Raw genomic sequence first — 26,937 nt, forward strand, 5'->3', positions numbered from 1 at the left:
AGCAGAAAAACCTGCCCGGATTACAACCCCAAGACAACTGCACTACCACCAACAACCACCGGAGGGAGCCCAAGAGCAGAATTCACAACAGTACCCCCCCCCCCCCCTTGAAGAGGGGTCACCGAACCCCCACCAGAGCCCCCAGGCCGATCAGGACGAGCCAGATGAAAGGCACGGACCAAATCAGCAGCATGGACATCAGAGGCAAAAACCCAAGAATTATCCTCCTGGCCATAACCCTTCCATTTGACAAGGTACTGAAGCCTCCGCCTCGAAAAGCGAGAATCCAAAATCTTCTCAACCACATACTCCAACTCCCCATCAACCAACACAGGAGCAGGAGGATCAACAGAGGGAACAACGGGCACCACATGTTTCCGCAATAAAGATCTATGGAAAACATTATGGATGGCAAAAGAGGCCGGAAGGGCCAAACGAAAAGACACCGGATTGATAATCTCAGAAATCCTATAAGGACCAATAAACCGAGGCTTAAACTTAGGGGAAGAAACCTTCATAGGAACATGACGGGAAGACAACCAGACCAAATCCCCAACCCGAAGCCGGGAACCAACACACCGACGACGGTTAGCAAAACGCTGAGCCTCCTCCTGAGACAACACCAAATTGTCCACCACATGAGCCCAAATCTGCTGCAACCTGTCAACCACAGAGTCCACCCCAGGACAATCAGAAGGCTCAACCTGCCCCGAAGAAAAACGAGGATGAAAACCAGAGTTACAAAAGAAGGGTGAAACCAAGGTAGCAGAACTAGCCCGATTATTAAGGGCAAACTCGGCCAATGGCAAGAAAGCCACCCAATCATCCTGATCAGCAGACGCAAAGCATCTCAAATAAGTTTCCAAAGTCTGATTAGTTCGCTCAGTTTGGCCATTTGTCTGAGGATGAAATGCGGAAGAAAAAGACAAATCAATGCCCAGCCTAGCACAAAAGGCCCGCCAAAACCTAGAAATAAACTGGGAACCTCTATCGGACACAATATTCTCCGGAATGCCATGCAAACGAACCACATGCTGAAAAAACAACGGAACCAAATCAGAAGAGGAAGGCAACTTAGGCAAAGGTACCAAATGAACCATCTTAGAAAACCGATCACAAACCACCCAGATAACTGACATCCTCTGGGAAACCGGAAGATCCAAAATAAAATCCATAGAAATATGCGTCCAAGGCCTCTCAGGGACCGGCAAAGGCAAAAGCAACCCACTAGCGCGGGAACAGCAAGGCTTGGCCCGCGCACAAGTCCCACAGGACTGCACAAAAGAACGCACATCCCGTGACAAAGAAGGCCACCAAAAGGACCTACCAACCAAATCTCTGGTACCAAAAATCCCAGGATGACCAGCTAACACAGAGCAATGAACCTCCGAAATCACTTTACTAGTCCATCTGTCAGGAACAAACAATTTCCCCACTGGACAGCGGTCAGGTTTATCAGCCTGAAATTCCTGAAGAACCCGTCGTAAATCAGGGGAGATGGCAGAAAGAATCACCCCTTCCTTCAGAATACCGACCGGCTCAAGGACCCCAGGAGAATCAGGCAAAAAGCTCCTAGAGAGGGCATCAGCCTTAACATTCTTAGAACCCGGAAGATACGAGACCACAAAATCAAAACGGGAGAAAAACAGGGACCATCGGGCCTGTCTAGGATTCAGCCGTTTGGCAGACTCGAGATAAATCAGATTCTTATGATCGGTCAAGACCACAATACGGTGCTTGGCCCCCTCAAGCCAATGTCGCCACTCCTCAAATGCCCACTTCATAGCCAACAACTCACGATTGCCGACATCATAATTGCGTTCCGCAGGTGAAAACTTTCGAGAAAAGAAGGCACACGGTTTCATCAAGGAACCATCAGAATTCCTCCGAGACAAAACGGCCCCTGCCCCAATCTCAGAAGCGTCAACCTCAACCTGAAAAGGAAAAGAAACATCCGGCTGACGCAACACAGGGGCAGAAGTAAATCGGCGTTTAAGCTCCTGAAAGGCAGCAACAGCCGCAGAGGACTAATTCGTCACAACAGCGCCTTTCTTCGTCAAATCGGTCAGGGGTTTAACCACACTGGAGAAGTTGGCAATGACACGGCGATAAAAATTAGCAAAGCCCAAAAATTTCTGAAGGCTCTTCACGGATGTGGGCTGGATCCAATCATGAATGGCCTGAACCTTAACCGGATCCATTTCTATAGATGAGGGAGAAAAAATGAAGCCCAAAAAAGAAACCTTCTGTACTCCAAAGAGGCACTTAGACCCCTTCACAAACAAGGCATTATCACGAAGGATCTGAAATACCATCCTGACTTGTTTCACATGAGACTCCCAATCATCTGAAAAAATCAAAATATCCAAATACACAATCATGAATTTATCAAGATAATTCCGAAATATATCATGCATGAAGGACTGAAACACAGATGGAGCATTAGAGAGTCCGAATGGCATCACAAGGTATTCAAAATGGCCTTCGGGCGTATTAAACGCAGTTTTCCATTCGTCATCCTGCTTAATACGAACAAGATTATATGCCCCTCGAAGGTCAATCTTAGTAAACCAACTAGCCCCCTTAATCCTAGCAAACAAATCAGAAAGCAAAGGCAAAGGGTATTGGAATTTGACCGTGATCTTATTCAAGAGGCGATAATCAATACAGGGTCTCAAGGAGCCATCCTTCTTGGCAACAAAAAAAAAACCTGCTCCCAATGGTGAAGAAGATGGCCGAATATGCCCCTTCTCCAAAGACTCCTTAACATAACTCCGCATGGCGGCATGTTCTGGCACAGACAAGTTGAAAAGTCGGCCCTTAGGGAACTTACAGCCTGGAATCAAGTCAATAGCACAATCACAGTCCCTATGCGGTGGAAGGGAACTGGATTTGGGCTCATCGAATACATCCTGGAAATCTGACAAAAACTCAGGAATTTCAGAAGAGGGGGAGGAGGAAATTGACATCAAAGGAACGTCACCATGAGCCCCCTGACAACCCCAACTAGTCACAGACATAGATTTCTAATCCAACACAGGATTATGCACCTGTAACCATGGGAAACCCAGCACAATAGCATCATGCAAATTATGCAAAACCAGAAAACGACAATCTTCCTGGTGAGCTGGCGCCATGCACATTGTCAGCTGTGTCCAAAACTGAGGTTTATTTTTAGCCAACGGTGTAGTATCAATGCCCCTCAAAGGAATAGGACTCTGTAAAGGCTGCAAGGGGAAACCACAACGTCTGGCAAATTCTAAGTCCATTAAGTTTAAAGCGGCGCCTGAATCCACAAATGCCATGACAGAAAATGACGATAATGAGCAGATCAGGGTCACAGATAACAGAAATTTAGGTTGTACAGTACTGATGGTAACGGAACTAGCGATTCTCTGGGTACGCTTAGGGCAATCCGAAATAACATGAGCAGAATCGCCGCAGTAAAAACACAGCCTATTCTGACGTCTGAATCCTTGTCGTTCAGCTCTAGACACAATCCTATCACACTGCATAGGCTCAGGACTCCGCTCGGAAGACAACGCCATAGTGTGCACAACTCTGCGCTCGCGCAAGCGCCGATCAATCTGAATGGCCAGAGACATAGAATCAATCAGACCAGCAGGCGTGGGGAACCCCACCATAACATCTTTAACGGATTCAGAAAGACCCTTTCTTAAAATTGCCGCCAAGGCATCCTCATTCCAATTAGTCAGCACAGACCATTTTCTAAATTTCTGGCAATATGATTCTGCCGCTTCTTGACCCTGACACAGGGCCAACAAGGTCTTCTCAGCATGATCCACTGAATTAGGTTCATCATACAATAACCCAAGCGCCTGGAAAAAGGTGTCTACATTAAGCAAAGCCGGATTCCCAGGTTCCAGGGCAAATGCCCAATCCTGGGGGTCACCACGCAGCAGAGATATGACAATTTTAACCTGCTGGATGGGATCACCAGAGGAACGGGGTTTCAGAGCAAAAAACAATTTTCAGTTATTTTTAAAGCTCAAAAATTTGGACCTGTCCCCAAAAAACAAATCAGGAGTTGGAATTCTAGGCTCTGAAACCGGAGTCTGAACGATATAATCGGAAATACCCTGTACTCTAGCAGCAAGTTGATCCACACGAGAAGCCAATCCCTAAACATCCATGCCAGCGCCAAACTCCTGAGCCACCCAGAGGTAAAGAGGGAAAAAAAAACACAACAGACTACAGAAAAAAAATGGCTCCGCACTTTCCTTCACTTCTTCTGAGATGCGATTAACTCATTGTTGGCCAGTTGTACTGTTATGATCTGGTGGCCTAGGAGCAGCATGAGACGCACTCTGGAGAAGGTGGTACCTGTACTGACCGCAGACCCTGAACTTAACACCGCAACTAGAAGTAGCCGTGGAATGTACCTAACACTCCCTAGACATCTCGACACAGCCGGAGGACTAAATACCCCTAGAGATAGAAAAGGGAAAACTATCTTGCCTCAGAGAAAATCCCCAACGGATAGACAGCCCCCCACAAATATTGACTGTGAGAGGAGAGGGATATAACATACGCAGACTGAAATCAGGATTTAGCAAAGGAGGCCGCTTCTAGCTAAATAGAAAGGATAGGACAGAGTACTATGCGGTCAGTATTAAAACACTAAAAATATCCACCACAGAAAATACAAAATCTCCACATCTAACTAAAGATATGGAGGGTATATCTGCATCTCCAGAGATACCAGTTTGGCTGAACAAATCCTTATACAGACCAAGCTGGACAAGACAAAACATGAAAAAGAACTGAACAATAAGGCCCACAGCATGTGGACTGCAAAAAACAAGGCCAGAACTTAACTTTGAAGAAATGAACAGCAAAGAAGGAGAGACCAGGCAGGGATGTGAATCCTCCAGGAACAATGGACAACTGGCACTGTCTAAAGGGTCAAACAAGACTAAATAGCCCAGTCAGACTTGCAATAAGTGGACACACCTGATGAATGCTGCGATCCAAAGACAGCAGCACTACCACTTATAACCACCGGAGGGAGCCCAAGAGCAGAATTCACAGCACCCCCGTTCTTGTTGGGTCCTGAACCAGTTGTGAAAGGTAATTGCCTCTCATAGTTGCCAAAAACCGATTACCTTTGCTGGAACTGCAGGTTTCTGTTCCCCAATCTATTTCAGGGTAGTTGAAGTCCCCCATAATAATGACTTCTCCTTGAGTCGCAGCTTCATCTATTTGCTTTATGAGGATATTCTCCGTTGCTTCCATTATTTTTGGAGGCTTATAACAAACCCCTATCAGTAATGTATTATTTTTTACCCCCTCCCCTTATCTCCAACCACACGGACTCTACATTTTCATTAGATTCACCTATATTATCACGCATGATGGGTTTTAAGGATGATTTTACATACAGACACACACCTCCCCCGCTCTTATCCTTTCGCTCATTTCTGAACAGACTATAGCCCTGCAAGTTAACAGCCCAGTCATGGCTCTCAGCCAGCCATGTTTCAGATATCCCCACCATGTCATAATTATGCTCCAACAGCATTAATTATAATTCATCCAGTTTGTTGGCAAGGCTTCTAGCATTAGTATACATACACTTTATGTATCTCTCTGTACCTCTATTCTTTCTTAAATTATTAATTGTTCTAACCCTACCCCCCATGCCATCGCCACCCCCAACTTCCTTATTTGTGCCCAGGTCTCTATCTGCACTATCTTCCCCTCCTATAAAATGAATACCCTCCCCCCCCAATATCTGGTTTAAACACTCCTCCAACCTTCTAGCCATTCTCTCCCCCAGCACAGCTGCGCCTTCCCCATTGAGTTGCAGCCCGTCCCTAGCGTAGAACCTGTAGCCAAATGAAAAGTCGGCCCAGTTCTGCAGGAACCCAAAACCCTCTTTCCTACACCAATTCTTGAGCCACTTATTAACCTCCCTAATTTCCCATTGCCTCTCTGGCGTGGCACGTGGTACAGGCAGTATTTCGGAAAAAAGGTCCTTGCTTTCAGCTTGCAGCCTAATTCCCTGAAATCGTTTTTAAGGACCTTCCACCTACCACTAACTTTGTCATTTGTGCCAATGTGCACCATGACCGCTGGGTCCTCACCAGCCCTTCCCAGTAATCTGTCCACCCGATCAGTGTTGTGTCGGACTCAAGCGCCAGGTTGGCAGCACACCGTTCGAAGATCCTTGTCTTTGTGACAGATTGCCCTATCTGTTCCCCTAATAATTGAATCCCCCACTACAAGCACCTGTCTGGCCTGCCTTGCTCTCCTATTTCCCTCCTGACTGTAGCAGTCACTCCTCCGGCTTTCAGAGGATATGCCTGACTGCAGCAGTGCTACCCCTGTATTGGCACCCCCCTCATCTGCCAACTTAGCAAACGTATTGGGGTGTGCCAGATCAGGACTAGCCTCCCTGGCACTCTTCCCTCTACCCGGCCTTCTAACTGTCACCCAGCTTGCTGCCTCACTGTCCTGCAGCTCCATCCTACCATCCCCCCCATCTATCCCATTGAGCGTCTTCTCAGTGAGCAGAAGACTCCTTTCCATACTGTCTATGGATCTCAATGTTGCCAGCTGCACATTTAGATTCAGAATCTGGACTTCCAAATGCACAACGTGCTCACATCTCGCACAGCAGTATGCACCCTCGACCGGCTGCTCAAGGATTGCATACATGTGGCAAGATGTGCACTGGATAGCATTATCAATAGTGGAGCACATTTCCTAATGGGGATTTTACCAGACAGAAAAGTTAAATAAAAAAATAAATGTAAAGTATCAATAAAATACAGACAGGAATTCAGTAATTCCTCCCTTGGAAACTCCCTGAATCCAAAGTCACTGAATCTCAAGTCATACACTCTCCGCCGTTCGCACTTACGCTCAGGTTACACTCCGCTTGTACACACTCGCTATGCTGAAGATTTAAAGAAATTTTTTTATTTTTCCTTTTTCCTCTCAGCAACAATCCACCTTGCTGTTCAATGCACTTCCAAAAAAGTAGGCCACCTAAAGATCCTGCACGGCTGCCCATCGCCACCACCACTAGGCCGACTGAAGAACCTGCACGGCTGTCCACCACCAGTACGCCACCTGAAGAACCTGCACGGCTGTCCACCACCACTAGGCCGCCTGAAGAACATGCATGGCTGTCAACCGCCACCACCAGGCCGGGTCCACTTCATACACGCCCTGATGACCCCACCCTCCCAAGGAGACACAAAAAAGGATGTCGCATAAAACTGTCCAGAAAGGCAAAAGGATTAAAGGCAGCAGAAGTGTCAAACTACCTACACCCTCACCTCCCAATGTGTCTGTGTTGTCCAGTTTTTCTTTCCCTTCCAATGTGTCTCTCCCGTCCCATGCTTCCACTCCTAATGTGTCTACTTCCATCCTTGACCTCCGAGACCCCACAAGTTTTGTTACCCCTTCCCCTGGAACCCCTTCATCGTCCACCCGTAGCCAATCCTCCCAGCTCCACCCCCCCCCCCAGGTCCATAACATTTCCCCCTCATTGGTTCTTAAAAGGTAATTTTTTTTTGTCATTAAATTTTTGTTGTTTTCCCCCAGTCTCTGCTTGATCTTTGTCTCTTTCGTCGCCCGCAACACACATGTTCGCCGTGTACACACACTGTGGTTTTGCCACCTCATAGCTCCATGGCACGCAATCTACAGACCCTCTTATTTGTTTGCTTTACACTGCAGCTTTGCTTCTTGTGTGTGTAGTTGAGCTGTGAGTTTGCAAAAACACAAAGAGTAAAGAAAATCCTCAAAAAATATATATAAATACAGCAAAAAAAAGTCAGGGGTCAAAAATGCTCACCTGCCCAAGTGTTAGAAATAGTGCACTCAGGATGCAGTTTTTTCTGCATACTGAGTGCACTAGTTCTGTCACACGGGCAGGTGACTAAAGATATGAGGTGGCTTAGCTCCATCATCTCTTCAGTCTGCATTAATATATAGAAATGCAGACTGAAGACACGATTGAGCTAATCCAAGCAAATGCAAAGGAAAGAAACAAGTTGATATCCAAATCAAGATTCCGATAGAAACTCTCCTTGCGAAGCTCCATCTTGACACAGGATACAGGAGCAAAATGTGAGGATTTCATCTGTGCAAGGGTGTATATAGCGAAATCCCATGAGCCACGCCTATTTGGCGTGGCTTGTTTCAAGGAAATTCTCCTTGAAAATTATTTTCCAATCAAATGCATGGGCATAAAAACGCTAACGTATGCAAACGTTGCGTTTTTTATCCGTCATGCATAACTTGATGCAGATAAAAAACGCAGCGTTATCATGCGTTTGCATACGTTTTGCAATGCGTTTGCTGTTGCGGACGAGACGCTGTGGACTCAACCGCAAATGTGAACCTAGCCTAAGACGGAGTCCTGAAATTCCTGCAATAGACATAATCTAAGATACACAGGCACAAATAATTTAAGTTCAGGAATAGCGGATTGGGCCAGTGACTGGACCTCACAAATTTCAGCTTCCAATTCTTAGGATACCATATAAATCACAATTCCTAGATGGAGGTTCAGGACGAGAAACGGAATCAAGACTGCATGACAAAGTGCTAGCCCTAACATTTTTAGACCCCGGTCTGAACGTGATGGAAAAATTAAATCTAGACAAAAATAAGGATCATCTGGCCTGTCTAGGGGTTAAATGTTTTGCAAATTCAATGATGATTCAATTTTTATGATGTGTCACAACAGTAAGGGGATTAATAGCTCCCTCCAAAAAATGTCTCCATTCTACAAAAGCTAACTTGACAGCTTGGAGAATAATGCACATGGATGCAAGTTTTCATAGTTTTGGAATCTTGAGACAAAACAGCCCCCATCCCAACCTCTGAGGCATCCACACCTACGATAAATGGTTTCTGGAGATCAGGTTGAAACAAAAATAGAGCGGACATGAAACACTCCTTTAATTTATCAAAGGAGCCAACAGCATCCAACCACCAAACCTTATGATCAACCCCCTTTTGTGTAAGGTCAGTCAGGGGTTTCACGATCTGAGAAAATCCCTTAATACACTTTCTGTAGTAATTAGTGAACCCAAAGAATCGTTTCAATGCTTTCAGATTGCGGGGTTGAAGCCAATCAATTATAGCCAGAACCTTCCCATGGTCCATTTTAAACCGTTCAGCTGACACAATTAACCCTATGAATAATATTTACTGAACAGAAAAAGTACATTTTTCCAATTTAGCAAGCAAAGAATTTTCCCTGAGTTTCTGTAAATCAAATTGAACGTGCTCGTAGTGAGAATTTAGATCAGGCGAAAAAATTAGAATGTCATCCAGGTATACCACAATAAATCTTCCAATAATAGTAAGAAAAATGTCATTCATAAAGTTCTGAAAGACTGCAGGTGAATTGGTTAACCCAAAAGGCATGACAAGATTTTCAAATAAACCCTCCAACGTTAGAAGCACAGTTTTTCACTCATCAGATTATATGCCCCTCTAAGGTCAAGCTTAGAAAACCATTTATCCCCAGTAGCTGATTATATAGGTCGGGGATAAGTGGAAGCGGGTAAGTATTCTTACAATTTTGTTTAGTTCACAGAAATCGAGGCAAGGACGGAGGCCACCATCTTTTGTTAACAAAAATAAACCCTGCAGATATTGGCTATTCCTTCATAGCGGTGCGATCAGGTCCCGACAAATTATACAGGCGAGTTTTAGGCAATTTGGCACTAGGAAAAAGATTTATAGCACAATCATAAGGACGATGGGGCATTAGTATCTCAGCCTCTTTCTCAGAGAGCACATCTCTGAAGTCTTTCAGGTAAGCTACAGGCCCTCTAGACTAGCGGAGCAAATTTGCACAGAGCTAAGACATTTCTTATGACAGTAGGAACTCAATTTAACAATATCCTTCTGACACCAATCAATAACGGGATTATGGATATGCAGCCATGGAAATCCTAACACCAACCCAGCAGGTAAATTATCCAACACATAGCAGGAGATGGACTCAGAGTGAAGGCTTGAGTCACACTAGCGAATTTAAAATCGGTTCAATTTTGATGCAAGAGAGTCGGATGAGTGTATTTTTATGTGAGTACGATTTTTCTCACCTAGCATCCGAGTTACATCAGAATGCAGTGCGATTGCTATCTGATTGCAGTGCGATTTTAAAGGGAATCTGTCGCCCCCAAAATCGCATATGAGCTGCGGCCACCGGCATCAGGGGCTTATCTACAGCATTCTGTAATGCTGTAGATAAGCGCCCAATGTGACCTGAAAGATGAGAAATAAAGGTTATATTATATTCACCCATGGGTGGTCCCGCTGCAGTCCTGGTCCGATGGGCGTCGCGGTCCGGCGCCTCTTATCTTCATACGATCACGTCCTCTTGTCTTCTTGCCGTGGCGCAGGCGTACTTTGCCCTGTTGAGGGCAGAGCAAAGTACTGCCGTGCGCAGGCCCCGGGAAGGGTCAGAGAGGCCCCCCATTGAGTTACAGCAAGTCAGTAATTCAGCTGCATAGGAGCGATCTGATCATCGCTCTTATGTAGCTGAGCCGATCCAGTTGTGCCAGCTTCTAGCCTCCCATGGAGGCTATTGAAGCATGGCAAAAGTAAAAAAAAAAGTTTAAAAAAATATGAAAAAAATATAAAAGTTTAAATCACACCCCTTTCGCCCCATTCAAAATAAAACAATAAAAAAAAAAATCAAACATACACATATTTGGTATCGCCGCGTTCAGAATCGCCAGATCTATCAATTTAAAAAAAAAGATTAACCTGATCGCTAAATGGCGTAGCAAGAAAAATTTCAAAACTCCAGAATTAAATTTTTTTGGGTAAAAACGTCAGCTCGGTATGCAAAAAAATAAGCCCTCACCCGACCCGAGATCCCAAAAATTGAAGACGCTACGGGTATCGGAAAATGGCGCAATTTTTTGACCTCACACCTGTCATTTTCCGATCACGCCACTATTTTCCCCTCCTTTCATTTTCCACTCAGACTTCTCCATTTTCACCTCACACCTCTTATTTTCCCCTGACTCCATTATTTTCCCCTCACTCCTCTCATTTTCACCTCACTCCTCTCTTCCCCTCACGTGCACAGCAACTTCCTGTTATGAGCACAGCGGTGTTGTCTATGAGGCTCCTCCCTTTCCTTTGACTTCATGCCTCACAGGAGCAACTCCATTCTAGACACGACGGAGCTAGATGTGGCCTGTGCCTGCCGAGCACTGATATTCTGAAGGCGGCGGCCCTGATTGTAGCTCGCAGCGGCTGGGACACCGCAGCCGGTTAGTTTTGCAGGGTGGCTTTCGAGGTGAATGTGTCTTCACCCGTGTGCGCGAACAACATGGGCTGTACGTATATTTAGCTAAAAAATTAATGAAAAAATAACGTTGGGACTCCCTTATTTTTCATAACCAGCCAGTTTATAACCCAGAATGTTCCCACAAAGCAACGATGTATTCCACGTTCCTTGAATCTGGCTTCGGCAAGTCTGAATAACAGTAAAGTGACCGCTATTCACAGGTGCTGATTACTGACCACTATGTTTATCGGAACCGCAGAGTCTGAAAGATGTAGGTTATCTCTGCCACTGATGGTGGGTTCAGGAGAACAATGAATGTAGTGCCAGTTAAGTCACTAGGGCAATGCATATCCCACTGTGGAGGATGGTCCAAAGACTTCTGGATCAGAGGAGCAGAGTACCAGGAACAGTGAGAAAATTGCTTCAATTGCACATGCACTGACTAGGAAGAGGAGACAGGCCGGCGGGAAAAAAGGTTGTGGGCAGAGAGCCTGTAAAGGTATATCTCTCTGTGATTCCCGATGCTGAGAGAATAAAGAGTTAGTAAAACGTAACAAAAAGCTAGATACAGATATTGGGAAACTTAAACTTTTTGTGCCTCCTACTGACACTTAGTTAAAACTGATCAGTTCAGTGTCAGTAGGTTGGGATGGTGGAGCAATTATTTTTATTATTATTATCATTATTATTTTGTGGCAGCAACCTATACCCGTGGTTCCTGTGCACGCCAATGAAGCAACTGAGAAAGAAAATTTATTTTTCGTCATATAAACAGGCTTTATCCTGGATGCTGCAAAAATGTATGCTGCATATAATTTTAAATTGTTAAAGGGAATATGTCATCAGAAAATGTTCTATTCTTTAAGGCTATGTGGACATGTTTTGCAGCAGATTTAGTATTAGGCTTAAACTAACTGTTCAACAGTCACATGGCTATAGGTAAGTCAGTAGACTGATTCAGACCTTATTTGTTTGTTTGTAAGTATTTACAGCTCATTTCTAATTACCTATTCCTTTTAAATACTTCAGTAGTATTTTTGATGAGATTTAAAGATATGTCGCGTTACAGTACTCCCAGTCTTGGTTTCTTGTAAACACGCAAGTATTGATTGTACTTTCTTCACTAAAACTACAGTATTAACCCCTTAATCCCATATGACGTACTATCCCGTCGAGGTGACCTGGGACTTAATTTCCAGTGACGGTATAGTACGTCATATGCGATCGGCCATTCTCATGACTATCGCAGCTGACATCCGGCACTATGTGCCAGGAGCGGTCACTGACCGCTCCTGGCACATTAACCCCCGGCACACTGCGATCAAAGATGATCGCAGTGTTCCGGCGGTATAGGGAAGCATCGCGCAGGGAGGAGGCTCCCTGCGTGCTTCCCTGAGACCCTCGAAGCAACGCGATGTGATCGCGTTGCTCCGAGGGTCTCCTACCTCCTCCCTGCAGGCCCCGGATCCAATATGGCCGCGGGGCTGCTTCCGGGTCCTGCAGAGAGGTGGCTTGCAAGTGCCTGCTCAGAGCAGGCGCCGGCAAGCCTCCTGCAGTTCCTGTCAGATCGCTGATCTGACACAGTGCTCTGCAAAAAATATATATATTGTTCCCATAAATACATTTCTTTATCTAAAAAAAAAAAACAATAAAAGTACACATAAGTATTGCCGCGTCCGTAACGGCCCGACCTATAAAACTGTTCCACTAGTTAACCCCTTCAGTGATCACCGTAAAAAAAAACGAGGCAAAAAAAACGAGGCAAAAAAAACAATGCTTTATTATCATACCACCGAACAAAAAGTGAAATAACACGCGATCAAAAATACGGATATAAATAACCATGGTACCGCTTAAAATGTCATCTTGTCCCGAAAATGAGCCACCATACAGGATCATCAGCGAAAAAATAAAAGTTATAGTCCTCAGAATAAAGCGATGCAAAAATAATTTTTCTATAAAATAGTTTTTGTCGTATAAAAGCGCCAAAACAAAAAAAGATATAAATGAGGTATCGCTGTATTAGTACTATCACGATGAATAAAACTGCTTTATCAATTTTACCATACGCTGAACGGTATAAACGCCCCCCAAAAAGAAATTCGTGAATAGCTGGTTTTTGGTCATTCTGCCTCACAAAAATCGTAATAAAAAGCGATCAAAAAATGTCACATGCCCGAAAATGTTACCAATAAAAACGTCAACTCGTCCCGCAAAAAGCAAGACCTCACATGACTCTGTGGACCAAAATATGGAAAAATTATAGCTCTCAAAAATGTGGAGACGCAAAAACTATTTTTTGCAATAAAAACTGTCTTTAAGTGTTTTACAGCTACAAATCACAAAAATCCGCTAAAAACCCCCGCTATAAATAGTAAATCAAACCCCCCTTCATCACCCCCTTAGTTAGGGAAAAAAAATTAAAAAATTTATTTATTTCCTTTTTCCCATTCGGGTTAGGGTTGGGGCCAGGGTTAGGGTTGGGGCTAGGGTTAGAGTTGGGGTTAGGGTTGGGGCTAAAGTTTGGGTTAGGGTTTGGATTACATTTACAGTTGGGATTAGGTTAGGGGTGTGTCAGGGTTAGGGGTGTGGTTAGGGTCATGGTTGGGATTAGGGGTATGTTGGGGTTAGGGGTGTGGTTGGGGTTAGGGGTATGTTCGGGTTAGGGGTGTGGTTAGGGGTAGAGTTGGGATTAGGGTTAGGGGTGTGTTTGGGTTAGGGTTTCAGTTAGAATTGGGAGCTTCCACTGTTTAGGCACATCAAGGGCTCTCCAAACGCGATATGGCGTCCGCTCTCAATTCCAGCCAATTCTGCATTGAAAAAGTAAAACAGTGCTTCTTCCCTTCCGAGCGCACAAACAGGGGTTTACCCTAACATATGGAGTATCAGCGTACTCAGGACAAATTGGACAACAACATTTGGGGTCCAATTTCTCTTGTTACCCTTGGGAAAATAAATATTTAGGGGGCTAAAAAACCATTTGTGTGGGAAAAAAAATAATTTTTATTTTTACGGCTCTGCGTTATAAACTGTAGTGTTCTCACAACACATCTAGATAAGTTTCTTGGGGGGTCTAGGTTCCAATATGGGGTCACTTGTGGGGGGTTTCTACTGTTTAGGTACATCAGTGGCTCTGCAAATGCAATGTGATGCCTGCAGACCAATCCATCTAAGTCTGCATTCCAAATGGCGCTCCTTCCCTTCTGAGCTCTGCCATGCGCCCAAACGGTGGTTCCCCCCACATATGGGGTATCAGCTTATTCAGGACAAATTGGACAACAACTTTTGGGGTCCAATTTCTCCTGTTACCCTTGGGAAAATACAAAACTGGGGGCTAAAAAATCATTTTTGTGAAAAAAAAAATTTTTTTTATTTTCATGGCTCTGTGTTATAAACTGTAGTGAGACACTTGGGTGTTCAAAGGTCTCACAACACATCTAGATAAGTTCCTTGGGGGGTCTAGTTTCCAGTATGGGGTCACTTGTGGGGGTTTTTACTATTTAGGTACATTAGGGGCTCTGCAAACTCAATGTGACACCTGCAGACCAATCGTTCTAAGTCTGCATTACAAACGGCGCTCCTTCCTTTCCGAATTCTGACATGCGCCCAAACGGTGGTTCCCCTCCACATATGGGGTATCAGCGTACTCAGGACTAATTGGACACCAACTTTTAAGGTCCAATTTCTCCTCTTACGCTTGGAAAAATACAAAACTGGGGCCTAAAAAAGAATTTTTGTTAAAAAAAAAAAAGAATTTTTATTTTCACGGCTCTGCGTTATAAACTGTAGTGAAACACTTGGGGGTTCAAAGCTCTCACAACACATCTAGATAAGTTCCTTAGGGGGTCTACTTGCCAAAATGATGTCACTTGTGGGGGGTTTCAATGTTTAGGCACATCAGGGGCTCTCCAAACGCAACATGGTGTCCCATCTCAATTCCAGTCAATTTTGCATTGAAAAGTCAAACAGCGCTCCTTCCCTTCCGAGCTCTGCCATGCGCCCAAACAGTGGTTTACCCCCACATATCGGGTATCAGCGTACTCAAGACATATTGCACAACAACTTTTGGGGTCCAATTTCTTCTCTTACCCTTGGGAAAATAAAAAATTGGGTGCGAAAAGATCACTTTTGTGAAAAAATATGATTTTTTTATGTTTACGGCTCTACATTATAAGCTTCTGTGAAGCACTTGGTGGGTCAAAGTGCGCACCACACATGCAGATAAGTTCCTTAGGGGGTCTACTTCCCAAAATGGTGTCACTTGTGGGGGGTTTCAATGTTTAGACACATCAGGCGCTCTCCAAACGCAACATGGCGTCCCATCTCAATTCCAGTCAATTTTGCATTGAAAAGTCAAACGGCGCTCCTTCCCTTCCGAGCTCTGCCATGTGCCCAAACAGTGGTTTACCCCCGCATATGGGGTATCAGCATACTCGGGACAAATTGCACAACAACTTTTGGGGTCCAATTTCTTCTCTTACCCTTGGGAAAATAAAAAATTGAGGGCGAAAAGATCATTTTTGTGAAAAAATATGATTTTTTATTTTTACGGCTCTACATTATAAACTTCTGTGAAGCACTTGGTGGGTCAAAGTGCGCACCACACATCTAGATAAGTTCCTTAGAGGGTCTACTTTCCAAAATGGTGTCACTTGTGGAGGGTTTCAATGTTTAGGCACATCAGTGGCTCTCCAAACGCAACATGGCGTCCCATCTCTGGCGCTCAAACAGTGGTTTACCCCCACATATGGGGTATCAGCATACTCAGGACAAATTGTACAACAACTTTTGGTGTCCATTTTCTCCTGTTACCCTTGGTAAAATAAAACAAATTGGAGCTGAAGTAAATTTTTTGTGAAAAAAGTTAAATGTTCGTTTTTTTAAAAAAAAGTCCAAAAATTCCTGTGAAACACCTGAAGGGTTAATAAACTTCTTGAATGTGGTTTTGAGCACCTTGAGGGGTGCAGTTTTTAGAATGGTGTCACACTTTGTTATTTTCTATCATATAGACCCCTCAAAATGACTTCAAACGTGATGTGGTCCCTAAAAAAAATTGGTATTGTAAAAATGAGAAATTGCTGGTCAACTTTTAAGCCTTATAACTCCCTAACCAAAAAAAAAAAATTGGTTCCAAAACTGTGGTGATGTAAAGTAGACATGTGGGAAATGTTACTTATTAAGTATTTTGTGTGACATATCTCTGTGATTTAAGGGCATGAAAATTCAAAGTTGGAAAATTGCGAAACATTTTCGCCAAATTTCCAATTTTTTTTTTAACAAATAAACGCAGGTAATGTGAAAGCAATTTTACCACTATTATGAAGTACAATATGTCACGAGTAAACAGTGTCAGAATCATAAGGATCCGTTGAAGCGTTCCAGAGTTATTATAACCTCATAAAGGGACAGTGGTCAGAATTGTAATAATTGGCTCGGTCATTAACGTGCACACCACCCTTGGGGTTTAAGGGGTTAAAAGTGTTGTTGTTACCAAAACTAATTATTACAAAAAACTGGTTATGCTCCTTTGGTTATAAGGGTATGTGCACACGTTCAGGTTTTTTCGCGTTTTTTTCGTGTTTTTTCGCGATAAAAACGCTATAAAAACTCATTAAAAACGCATACATTATGCATCCTATCATTTAGAATGCATTCTGCATGTTTTGTGCACATGGTGCATCGCGGTAAAAAAAGCAGCATGTTCATTAATCTTGCGTTTTTTTCGCCTTTTTCCCGCTATTCTATGCATTGGGAAAAAACGCACAAAAATGCGGTAAAATCGTGGTAAAAAACGCATGCGGATTTCTGGCAGAAATGTCCGGTTTTTATCAGGAAAATTTCTGCCAGAAATCCTGACGTGTGCACATAGCCATAGGCTATGTTCACACGGTGCGTTTTTTGGTGCGGATCCGGAGCGGAATTTCAGCTGCGGATCCGCATCCGTTTTCCATGTAGGTTACAGTACAATGTAACCCAATGGAAAACAAAATCCGCTGTGCCGACGATCCTTTTTTCCCCAGGAAAATCCGCGCGGATTTGCCTGCGGAAAAAAGAAGTACCATGTCAATTCTTTCTCCGGATTCCGCTGCGGGTTTCCAGCAGCACCAATAGGAAACTGCATTTGGAAACCCGCAGTGGAATCCGCAGAAGAAAAAGGATCAAAATCCGCAGCTAAAATCAGCGCTGAATTTTAGCTGCGGTTTTTCAAAACAGGACAGGAAAAAAAACTGATGAAAAAACTGAACGTGTGAACGTAGCCTTAAGGTTAAAGTTGTTGTTCGCTATTAAGCAATCTTTGTTCCCCGGCTACTGTGCTTGCTGATTAGCTGTCAATGTGACATCAGCGCCACAGTCCATGACAGGCACAGAGACTTAGACCTTGATCCAGGGACAGTGAATATAACACAGTTTTGTTTTTTTCATACCAAAATGCACCACGGGGCAAAGATTTCATAAAGAGGATAAACCTTATTAAAAATGATTTGTGGAATCTAAAGGTTATGATTGAACTGTTATTCTCATATTTGGAAGATTTGGTTCTTGCTTTCATTTTCATCCTGCTTTGAGTATCTTGTTGGGTATTAATCATAAGAATGCTGTGACTATCTTTTTTTATGTGGTAACTCATGTAAAACTTTACATTTATTAACTAGCATATTCTTAACTCGCTAGAGTTCAGACTGAAAGGAACAAGCATGGAAGTGAGACTGATCTTTATGGCCTAGTAGCTAATATTCTAGATGAGCAAGACAAAGCACAGTCATTCTTAGATGGAGGGTATGTATAATGTTTCTTAATATAAATTATGTCTGTTGTAATATCTAATTTTATTGTCTTCTTTGAGTTGTATGTTCTTAAAGATTGTTGGTTTTGAATGTTCTTGAGCAGCTCCAAGTGTTGGCTAAATTCAGTTATAAATATGAAACACATGATGAATATGTAACAATGTAATAGCTGAAGAAGTGGTACTCTCTTCTCAGTCATTCATGCCAGAGATGGGAATCTCTCGCTTTATGTAGCATATACAAGTGGTCAGGACCAGAGTATGTCTGAGCTATGCAGTTTCTGTAATTTTTGCTCACTTGTATTTAGGTTGACAGGGATCATCAGACCGCTGTCATCAATTTGACAGTAACAACACTTGCTCGTGACACATGTGCCTCGGATGCTATTGTAAAGATGGACTCTGCTTCCCACACTGACTTGTCCGACACTCACCTATTGCAATAGGATAACAATGAGCTAATCGCACTCCACAGTCAGTTCACACATCCACGCCATGTTTTCCCCACTACCACTGACTGTTTTGATAAGTCAGCGAGACACCTTCACTGGATCAATCTAGCAAACACACCACTCAGCTTTCCCAAGCACCTGCTAAGTTGTCTTCTTGCACTCAGGCATACAAAGGATAACGCAATACTATACTAATCCTTGTTAGGCCGGCGTCACACTCGGCGTAAGACAATACGGTCCGTATTTTACGGCCGTAATACGGCCGTAATACGGTGGAATGTTCCCAAAATAGTGATCCGTAGGCAGGGTGTGTCAGCGTATTTTGCGCATGGCATCCTCCGTATGTAATCCGTATGGCATCCGTACTGCGAGATTTTCGCGCAGGCTTGCAAAACCGACATCTAATGGATTTATGTGCTCAAATGTTCATTAAAACATATATACAGTATATATATATATATATATATATATATGTCATTGAGACACATATATATATATTCTGTATTTAGATTTCATTCAGCGCGATATCTGTGAACAGCCGGTAATTCAATTGCCGGCTTTTCATTTCTCCTGCACAAACCCGACAGGATATGAGACATGGTTTACATATAGTAAACCATCTCATATCCCCTTTTTTTTGCATATTCCACACTACTAATGTTAGTAGTGTGTATGTGCAAAATTTCAGCGCTGTAGCTGCTGAAATAAAGGGTTAAATGGCGGAAAAAATTGGCGTGGGCTCCCGCGCAATTTTCTCAGCCAGAATGGTAAAGCCAGTGACTGAGGGCAGATATTAATAGCCAGGAGAGGGTCCATGGTTATTGGCCCCCCCGTGGCTACAAACATCTGCCCCCAGCCACCCCAGAAAAGGCACATCTGGAAGATGCGCCTATTCTGGCACTTGGCCACTCTCTTCCCACTCCCTGTAGCGGTGGGATATGGGGTAATGAAGGGTTAATGCCACCTTGCTAGTGGAAGGTGACATTAAGCCAGATTAATAATGGAGAGGCGTCAATTATGACACCTATCCATTATTAATCCAATTGTAGGAAAGGGTTAAAAAAACACACACACATGATTAAAAAGGATTTTAATGAAATAAACACAGCGGTTGTTGTAATAATTTATTGTTCTCTCAAATCCATTTGCAGTCCCTCGCTTGGCAACATAATAAACGCACAAGATACATACCTTCTGATGTACTGTCAGGTCCAACGATGTAATCCATCTGAAGGGGTTAACTAATATTACAAGCAGGAGCCCTGCTATAATGCAGCTGTGCTCCGTGCTTGTAATTCCCCTGCGAATGAATGAAATGTAGGTCATTGACCTACATTTCATTCATTCGCGGTGAGGCGCCCCCTGGTGGATGTCCTCATATGACCTGGAGCGTGGGAAAAAGTTCCCAGGCTGCAGTTCATGAGAACATCCACCAGAGGGCGCCTCACCGCGAATGAATGAAATGTAGGTCAATGACCTACATTTCATTCATTCGCAGGGGAATTACAAGCACGGAGCACAGCTGCATTATAGCAGGGCTCCTGCTTGTAATATTAGTTAACCCCTTCAGATGGATTACATCGTTGGACCTGACAGTACATCAGAAGGTATGTATCTTGTGCGTTTATTATGTTGCCAAGCGAGGGACTGCAAATGGATTTGAGAGAACAATAAATTATTACAACAACCGCTGTGTTTATTTCATTAAAATCCTTTTTAATCGTGTGTGTGTGTGTTTTTTAACCCTTTCCAACAATTGGATTAATAATGGATAGGTGTCATAATTGACGCCTCTCCATTATTAATCTGGCTTAATGTCACCTTCCAATAGCAAGGTGGCATTAACCCTTCATTACCCCATATCCCACCGCTACAGGGAGTGGGAAGAGAGTGGCCAAGTGCCAGAATAGGCGCATCTTCCAGATGTGCCTTTTCTGGGGTGGCTGGGGGCAGATGTTTGTAGCCACGGGGGGGCCAATAACCATGGACCCTCTCCTGGCTATTAATATCTGCCCTCAGTCACTGGCTTTACCATTCTGGCGGAGAAAATTGCGCGGGAGCCCACGCCAATTTTTTCCGCCATTTAACCCTTTATTTCAGCAGCTACAGCGCTGAAATTTTGCACATACACACTACTAACATTAGTAGTGTGGAATATGCAAAAAAAAAGGGGATATGAGATGGTTTACTGTATGTAAACCATGTCTCATATCCTGTCGGGTTTGTGCAGGAGAAATGAAAAGCCGGCAATTGAATTACCGACTTTTCACTAACACCGCTGCGTATTTCTCGCAAGTCACACTGCTGGTCCGTGTGGAATCCGTATTTTTCTCGCCCCCATAGACTTTCATTGGCGATTTTTTTGCGCAGTACGCTGACAAACGCAGCATGCTGCGATTTTGTACGGCCGTAGAAAGCCGTATAATACTGAACCGTAATATACGGCTAATAGGAGCAGCCCCATTGAGAATAATTGTGCCGTATGTTATGCGAGTTTTACGGACGTAGTTTCTGCGCTCTTACGTCCGTAAAACTCGCCAGTGTGACGCCGGCCTTAGGGTTAGTAGGTAAGTTTAATGCAGCAAGGAACAAAGTTATTACATTTTAGATTTAACATACAAAAGTTTACAAAAGATGGAATAATACAAAAACATGAATATAGGCTAAACACACTATAAAATAAAAGGGATAAAATACAGATACTAATTTACGAATTGGATCTGTAAGAACTTTTGGATGAGGAGAACACCGCAGGAAATATGGACAGGTCTGCAATACTCGTTTCCGCTCCTGGGGTCTGACCTTGATATTCGGTGTATGAGATATAAAGGGGTTTACCTGACTCCTTCCTCAGCTGAAGTCAGAGGAACAAGGGTTATTGGATGATGCAGTTAGGGTACTGTCACACAGTCACACTTTGATCGCTACGACCGTACGATCCGTGACGTTCCAGCGATATCCATACGATATCGCTGTGTCTGACACGCAGCAGCGATCAGGGACCCTGCTGAGAATCGTACGTCGTGGCAGATCGTATGGAACTTTCTTTCGTCGCCGGATCTCCCGCTGACATCGCTGGATCGTTGTGTGTGACAGCGATCCAGCGATGTGTTCGCTTGTAACCAGGGTAAACATCGGGTAACTAAGCGCAGGGCCGCGCTTAGTAACCTGATGTTTACCGTGGTTACCAGCGTAAAAGTAAAAAAAAACCAAACAGTACATACTCACATTCCGGTGTCTGTCCCCCGGCGTCTCAGCTTCTCTGCACTGTGAGCGCCTGCCAGCCGGAAAGCGAGCACAGCGGTGACGTCTGACGTCACCGCTGTGCTTTCCGGCTCTGCTGCTTACACAGTGGAGAGAAGCAGAACGCCGGGGGACAGACACCGGAATGTAAGTATGTACTGTTTGTTTTTTTTACGTTTACGCTGGTAACCAGGGTAAACATCGGGTTACTAAGCGCGGCCCTGCGCTTAGTAACCCGATGTTTACCCTGGTTACCCGGGGACTTCGGCATCGCTCCAGCGCCGTGATTGCAACGTGTGACCGCAGTCTACGACGCTGGAGCGATACTCATACAACGCTGCGACGTCACGGATCGTGCCGTCGTAGCGTCCAAAGTGTGACTGTGTGACAGTACCCTTACACTTCAATTTTGTCCCTAATTTCTACACTGGGTCATATTATTCCACATGAACCTCATAGAGATGTAATATAGCTGTCATCTTTTATCACTTTATATTCATTACCTCTTTCAGGCTGTGGGGAGAATGAAAATACCGTAACTGCCTCCAGAGATTATTTTACATGAAAGGGGCATTACCAATGTGATGCGTAATGGCCAATCTCCTGATCTCACTGTGTGGGATTTGAACACAGGACTCTAGCGCTTACCATTGAGCCACCGTGCTGCCCACTAGATCCTTAGATCAGGAATAGAACAGACATTTAAAGGACATTTGATAACTTTCCCAAATTCTTGTGAAACAATTTACAGCACATACTACATTGAACTACTTTACCCAATTTATTATATATTTTAATAGTCGTTCCATTTTATATCAACTCCACCAAAATGGTCACCAACTAGGACTCAAGAGCACTGAGTGGGGTGCAGACAGAGATCCAATGCTCCCGAGCCATTGATCTGTGTAATTTTAACTACATTTATAATAGCAGTTTTGGAGACAGGTAAACGCAGCCACACTAGTTTCCCTATTCTCGACAGCATGTTGATGCTGCCACGGATTACTGGGAATACTAAACAATATTACCGCCAAAAATCTTCTTATAGTGAACAAATCTAACAAAATTTTAGATTACTGTATTTTTCGGACTATAGGACACACCGGACCATAAGAAGCAACTAGGTTATAGAGGAGGAAATTAGAAAAAAAATGTGGTCAGTTCTGTACTAATATTCCCTATCCTGGTATATATATGTCCACAATCCAGGTATACATTTTTCACTCATTCCCATCCTGGTATGCATGGACCCCTCATCCCTATCCTGTATGCATGGCTTCCTCATCCCTATTCTGGTATGCATGGCCTCCTCATCCCCATCCTGGTATGCATGGCCCCCTCATCCCCATCCTCTTATGCATAGCGCCCATCCCCATACTGGTATGCGTGGCTCCCTCATCCCTATCATGGTATGCATGGCCCCTCATCCCCATCCTGGTATGCATGGCACCCATTCCCATCCCGGTATGCTTAGCCTCTTCATCCCTTTCTTGATATGCATGTCCTCCTCATCCCTATCCAGGTATGCATGAACTCCTCATCCCTATCCTGGCATGCATGACCCCCTCATTTCTATCTTGGTGTGCATGGCCCCATCAGAAAAACATTTAAAAAACATAAACCATCCTACCTACCTTCCCTGTGCTCCCTTGCAGCGTCTTGTTCTGATTTCAGCAACTGGTTTATTCTTGTAAGCAGCACATGGCAGTGACGTCATGCACCGCCTACAAGCAGAGAACAGCTGCCGGAATACTCACTGCTCCCCACGCTGAGACTATGGGCTTGTGGACCAGTGAATATTCATTGATCTTTAATGGCGGCACAATGTTAGCTGCAGCCGCCGGCTTCCTACAGCTGCTGTGCTTTCACGTGTGCCCGCAACTAAAGGGAATGAATATTCATGTGTTCATACTATTCACATGTGATCGCCCAGCAGCTGCAGGAAGTCGGCGGCTGCGGTTAGCAGCATGTCCGCTATTAAAGAGAACTGAATATTCACTGCTCTCTACCTCCATGGGCGTGGAGAGCAGTGAATATTCATTTCTCTACAGCAGTGGGCACAGGTGTTAGCCGCAGCAGCCGGCTCCTGTCACCCACCGCTGCCTGTCCCCATCCACATCCAGATCAGGTACATCCGGACTATATGACGCACCCCCTATTTGCCTCCACATCTTTGGAGAAAAAAATTGCTTCTTATAGTCCAAAAAATACGATAGATTTTTGTTAATCACTGTAAAATGTCTTTCATTCATTTGGGGACACAGGTGATCTTGTGTATAGCTGATGCCACAAGGAGGTGAACACTAAGATGAAGAAGTGTTTACTGTTCCAACTAGCTATACCTCTCTGGCAGACACTAAGCTAGATCAGTTTGTACATCAGCCATAGAAGAAAATAAAGAATTCAGTAAAATAACATAAATGAACATTATAAACCATAACTATGTTCAAAAGTAGTCCCAAGAGTATGAGCCAATAGAAGGAAGCTAAGGTAGCAGTCAACCACCTGAGAGCACATAAAAAGAAAGAATTTAGAAAAATATGTGGAGAAGAAGGCCTTGCACATCTGTATGAAGGTGTTCAAAGGGAGCAGCCGAGCATAAAAAAGCAAATAAAGACCCTATTTAGTGGTAGGAGAACCCCCTTGAAAAGATGTACAAACAAGGACACCAAAAAAAATAATAGTGAGACCTTGAACCTGACCTTTAAGAGAGTTGAGACCGAAATCTGAAGGAAATTGAGAGAAATACACTAAAACACCTTTCTTTGCGCAAACACGAGCACTTCCTTTTTATTGAAGAACAGTTTTCCAGGACGTCCTTCCTGACAGCAATATGGAGGTTGTCCTTCTATCCATTTAGGGATAGGAAACACGAGAGGTTAAAAGACCCTTCCCACACACACTCACCAGTGATTTTCCAAGTATCACACCAGGATGAATGCAATTCTTATTTATTGAAATTCTATACAAGATAATCATCACAAATACAAAATTTAAGGGAGGGAATTACCAGTGCTGTCAGGATGGACTCCTGGAAACAATATTTCCGGTAGGTCTAATCCCCGTTTTTCAGGACTTCTCTCCTGACGGCACCATGGAGAATACCAAAGTAAGACATCTTTGTGTGAAACTACTGCCTGCAGAACCAGACCGAAAGCCAAATGGCTGCCTGTCATTGTATGTAGCTTATAATGCCTACAGAATATGCTTAAGGTAGACCAAGTAGCTGCCCTGCAAATCTGTTCTACTGAAGCCTCAACTCTTTCGGCTTATAATGTTGCTACCACTCTGGTGGAATGGGCCCTGAGACCCTCAGGTATAGGCAATTTCTCAGCCTCGTACGCTAAGCAGATGGTGGTTGTTATCCATCTAGCCTTGATGCCTTTTCTCCCCTATTTTGTCCCCCATATTGGACAAATAAATTCGTGTCCTGTCTCCACTTAAGAGTGTCCTCTAAGTAGTGAATAACTGCCTTTCTAACATCCAAAGAGTGAAAGAATCTTTCTTTCGGGTTTTTTGGGTGCTGGCAGAAGGAGGGAAATATTATCTCCTGATTTAAATTCCAAGAAGAAACTACTTTAGGCTTAAAGGTGGGTTTAAGTTTTAGGCTATGTGCACACGTCAGGATTTCTAGCAGAAATTTTCCTGACAAAAACCGGACATTTCTGCCAGAAATCCGCATGGGGTTTTTTTGCGTTTTTTTCATGCGTTTTTGACGTGTTTTTTGTGCATTTTTTCATTCGTTTTTTCCAAATGCATAGAATTGCGGGAAAAACGCTGAAAATCCGCAAAATTAATTAACATGCTGCTTTTTTTTACCGTGATGCGTTTTTTTCGCGGAAAAAAAACGCACCATGTGCACAAAACATGCAGAATGCATTCTAAATGATAGGATGCATAATGTATGCGTTTTTAATGAGTTTTTATAGCATTTTTATTGCGAAAAAAATACGAAAAAACCTGAACGTGTGCACATACCTTATAGCTAAATGGTCATCAAAGATCTGAATATATGGGTTCTATACTGAAAGAGTCTCTTGGCTGAGGTGATAGCCACTAAAAAGACTGTCCTGAGCGTGAGTTTTACAATGTTAATAGTTTCTACCGGCTCATAAGGAGCCTTGCACAGGACGTTGAGGACTAGATTTAAATCCCATGGAGGGACCGATTTCCTTATTGTGGGCCTTAATCTCTGGATGGCACTAGATCTAGATCTTGCTACCCACGGATGAGATACCAGGGGGGATTCGAAGAAAATACTCAGGGATGCTATTTGCACCTTTAGCGTGCTTGGTTTCAACCCTTTATTAAACCCTGCCTGGAGGAAATTTAGGATCTTTGGGATGTCAGAGTGGGAAGAGCCTATAGAAGAACTACCAAGCAAAACTTCTTCCAGATTTTGTTGTAAATTGGCCAAGTAACTGGCTTACAGCTGGCCTAGATTCTAGAGATCACCTGGTCAGGCAGACCCCTAGCTCTTAAGATCTTCCTTTCAGGATCCACGCTGATAACTGTAGATTCTCCGGGTCTGGATGAAGAACTGGCCCTTGAGAAAGTACTGTAGGTCTTTTCTCCCTAGTAGTAGGAGTGGATCTTCCCGGGACTTCATTCCTTAGCAGAGGAAACCAGCTTTGTCTTGGCCAAAGTGGGACTTCCAGTATCACTAATGCTCCTTCCTCCTGGATCTTCCTGGAGACCTTTGGGATCATGGCAATGGGAAGGAAGGCGTACATGAGATCTTCTTCTCATACCTGGTTTAAGGAATCGATCCCCTCCTGATTGTCTGCTGGATTGAGAGAATAGACTATTCGGACCTTGGCATTCTTCCTGGTCGTGAAGAGATCCAGTTGAGGGGTTCCCCATTGATGACACAGGTAACTGAATATTTCCCTATTCAATTCCCACTCGGTGGACTGGATCCTTAGTCTGCTCAAGTAATCGGCAGCCCTGTTCTTGGATCTTTCTAGATGTGCTGCCGATATTGACCAGACTTTCATCTCTGCCTAAGCAAATATCCTTGATGACAGGTCCTGTAGGGGCCAGTGTTTTGGGCCCCCTGGTGATGAAGAAATGACACTGCCGTCATGTTCTCTGACATCTTTATTTTGCTTGTGTCTGTGACGCGAGGAGTCGATATCCACGGAACTCCTCAACTGATATTT

The 26,937-nt window shown here is 43.9% G+C and overlaps 1 protein-coding gene across 5 annotated transcripts in view; it reads left to right on the forward strand.

Moving 5' to 3' along the window:
* MEIOC (meiosis specific with coiled-coil domain) overlaps positions 1–26,937 on the forward strand; it is a 224,250-nt gene that overhangs the window by 57,452 nt on the left and 139,861 nt on the right. For 4 of the 5 annotated variants that reach the window (XM_077252612.1, XM_077252611.1, XM_077252613.1 and 1 more), the window contains one exon: positions 17,969–18,073. The exons of the other annotated variant lie outside the window; for it this stretch is intronic. In XM_077252612.1, coding sequence (XP_077108727.1) covers positions 17,969–18,073 — 105 coding nt within the window. The remainder of the gene's footprint in view (positions 1–17,968; positions 18,074–26,937) is intronic. 5 annotated transcript variants of the gene reach the window in all.

Source organism: Ranitomeya variabilis, chromosome 4, assembly GCF_051348905.1.
Source record: "Ranitomeya variabilis isolate aRanVar5 chromosome 4, aRanVar5.hap1, whole genome shotgun sequence".
Classification (NCBI taxonomy): Eukaryota; Metazoa; Chordata; class Amphibia; order Anura; family Dendrobatidae; genus Ranitomeya; species Ranitomeya variabilis.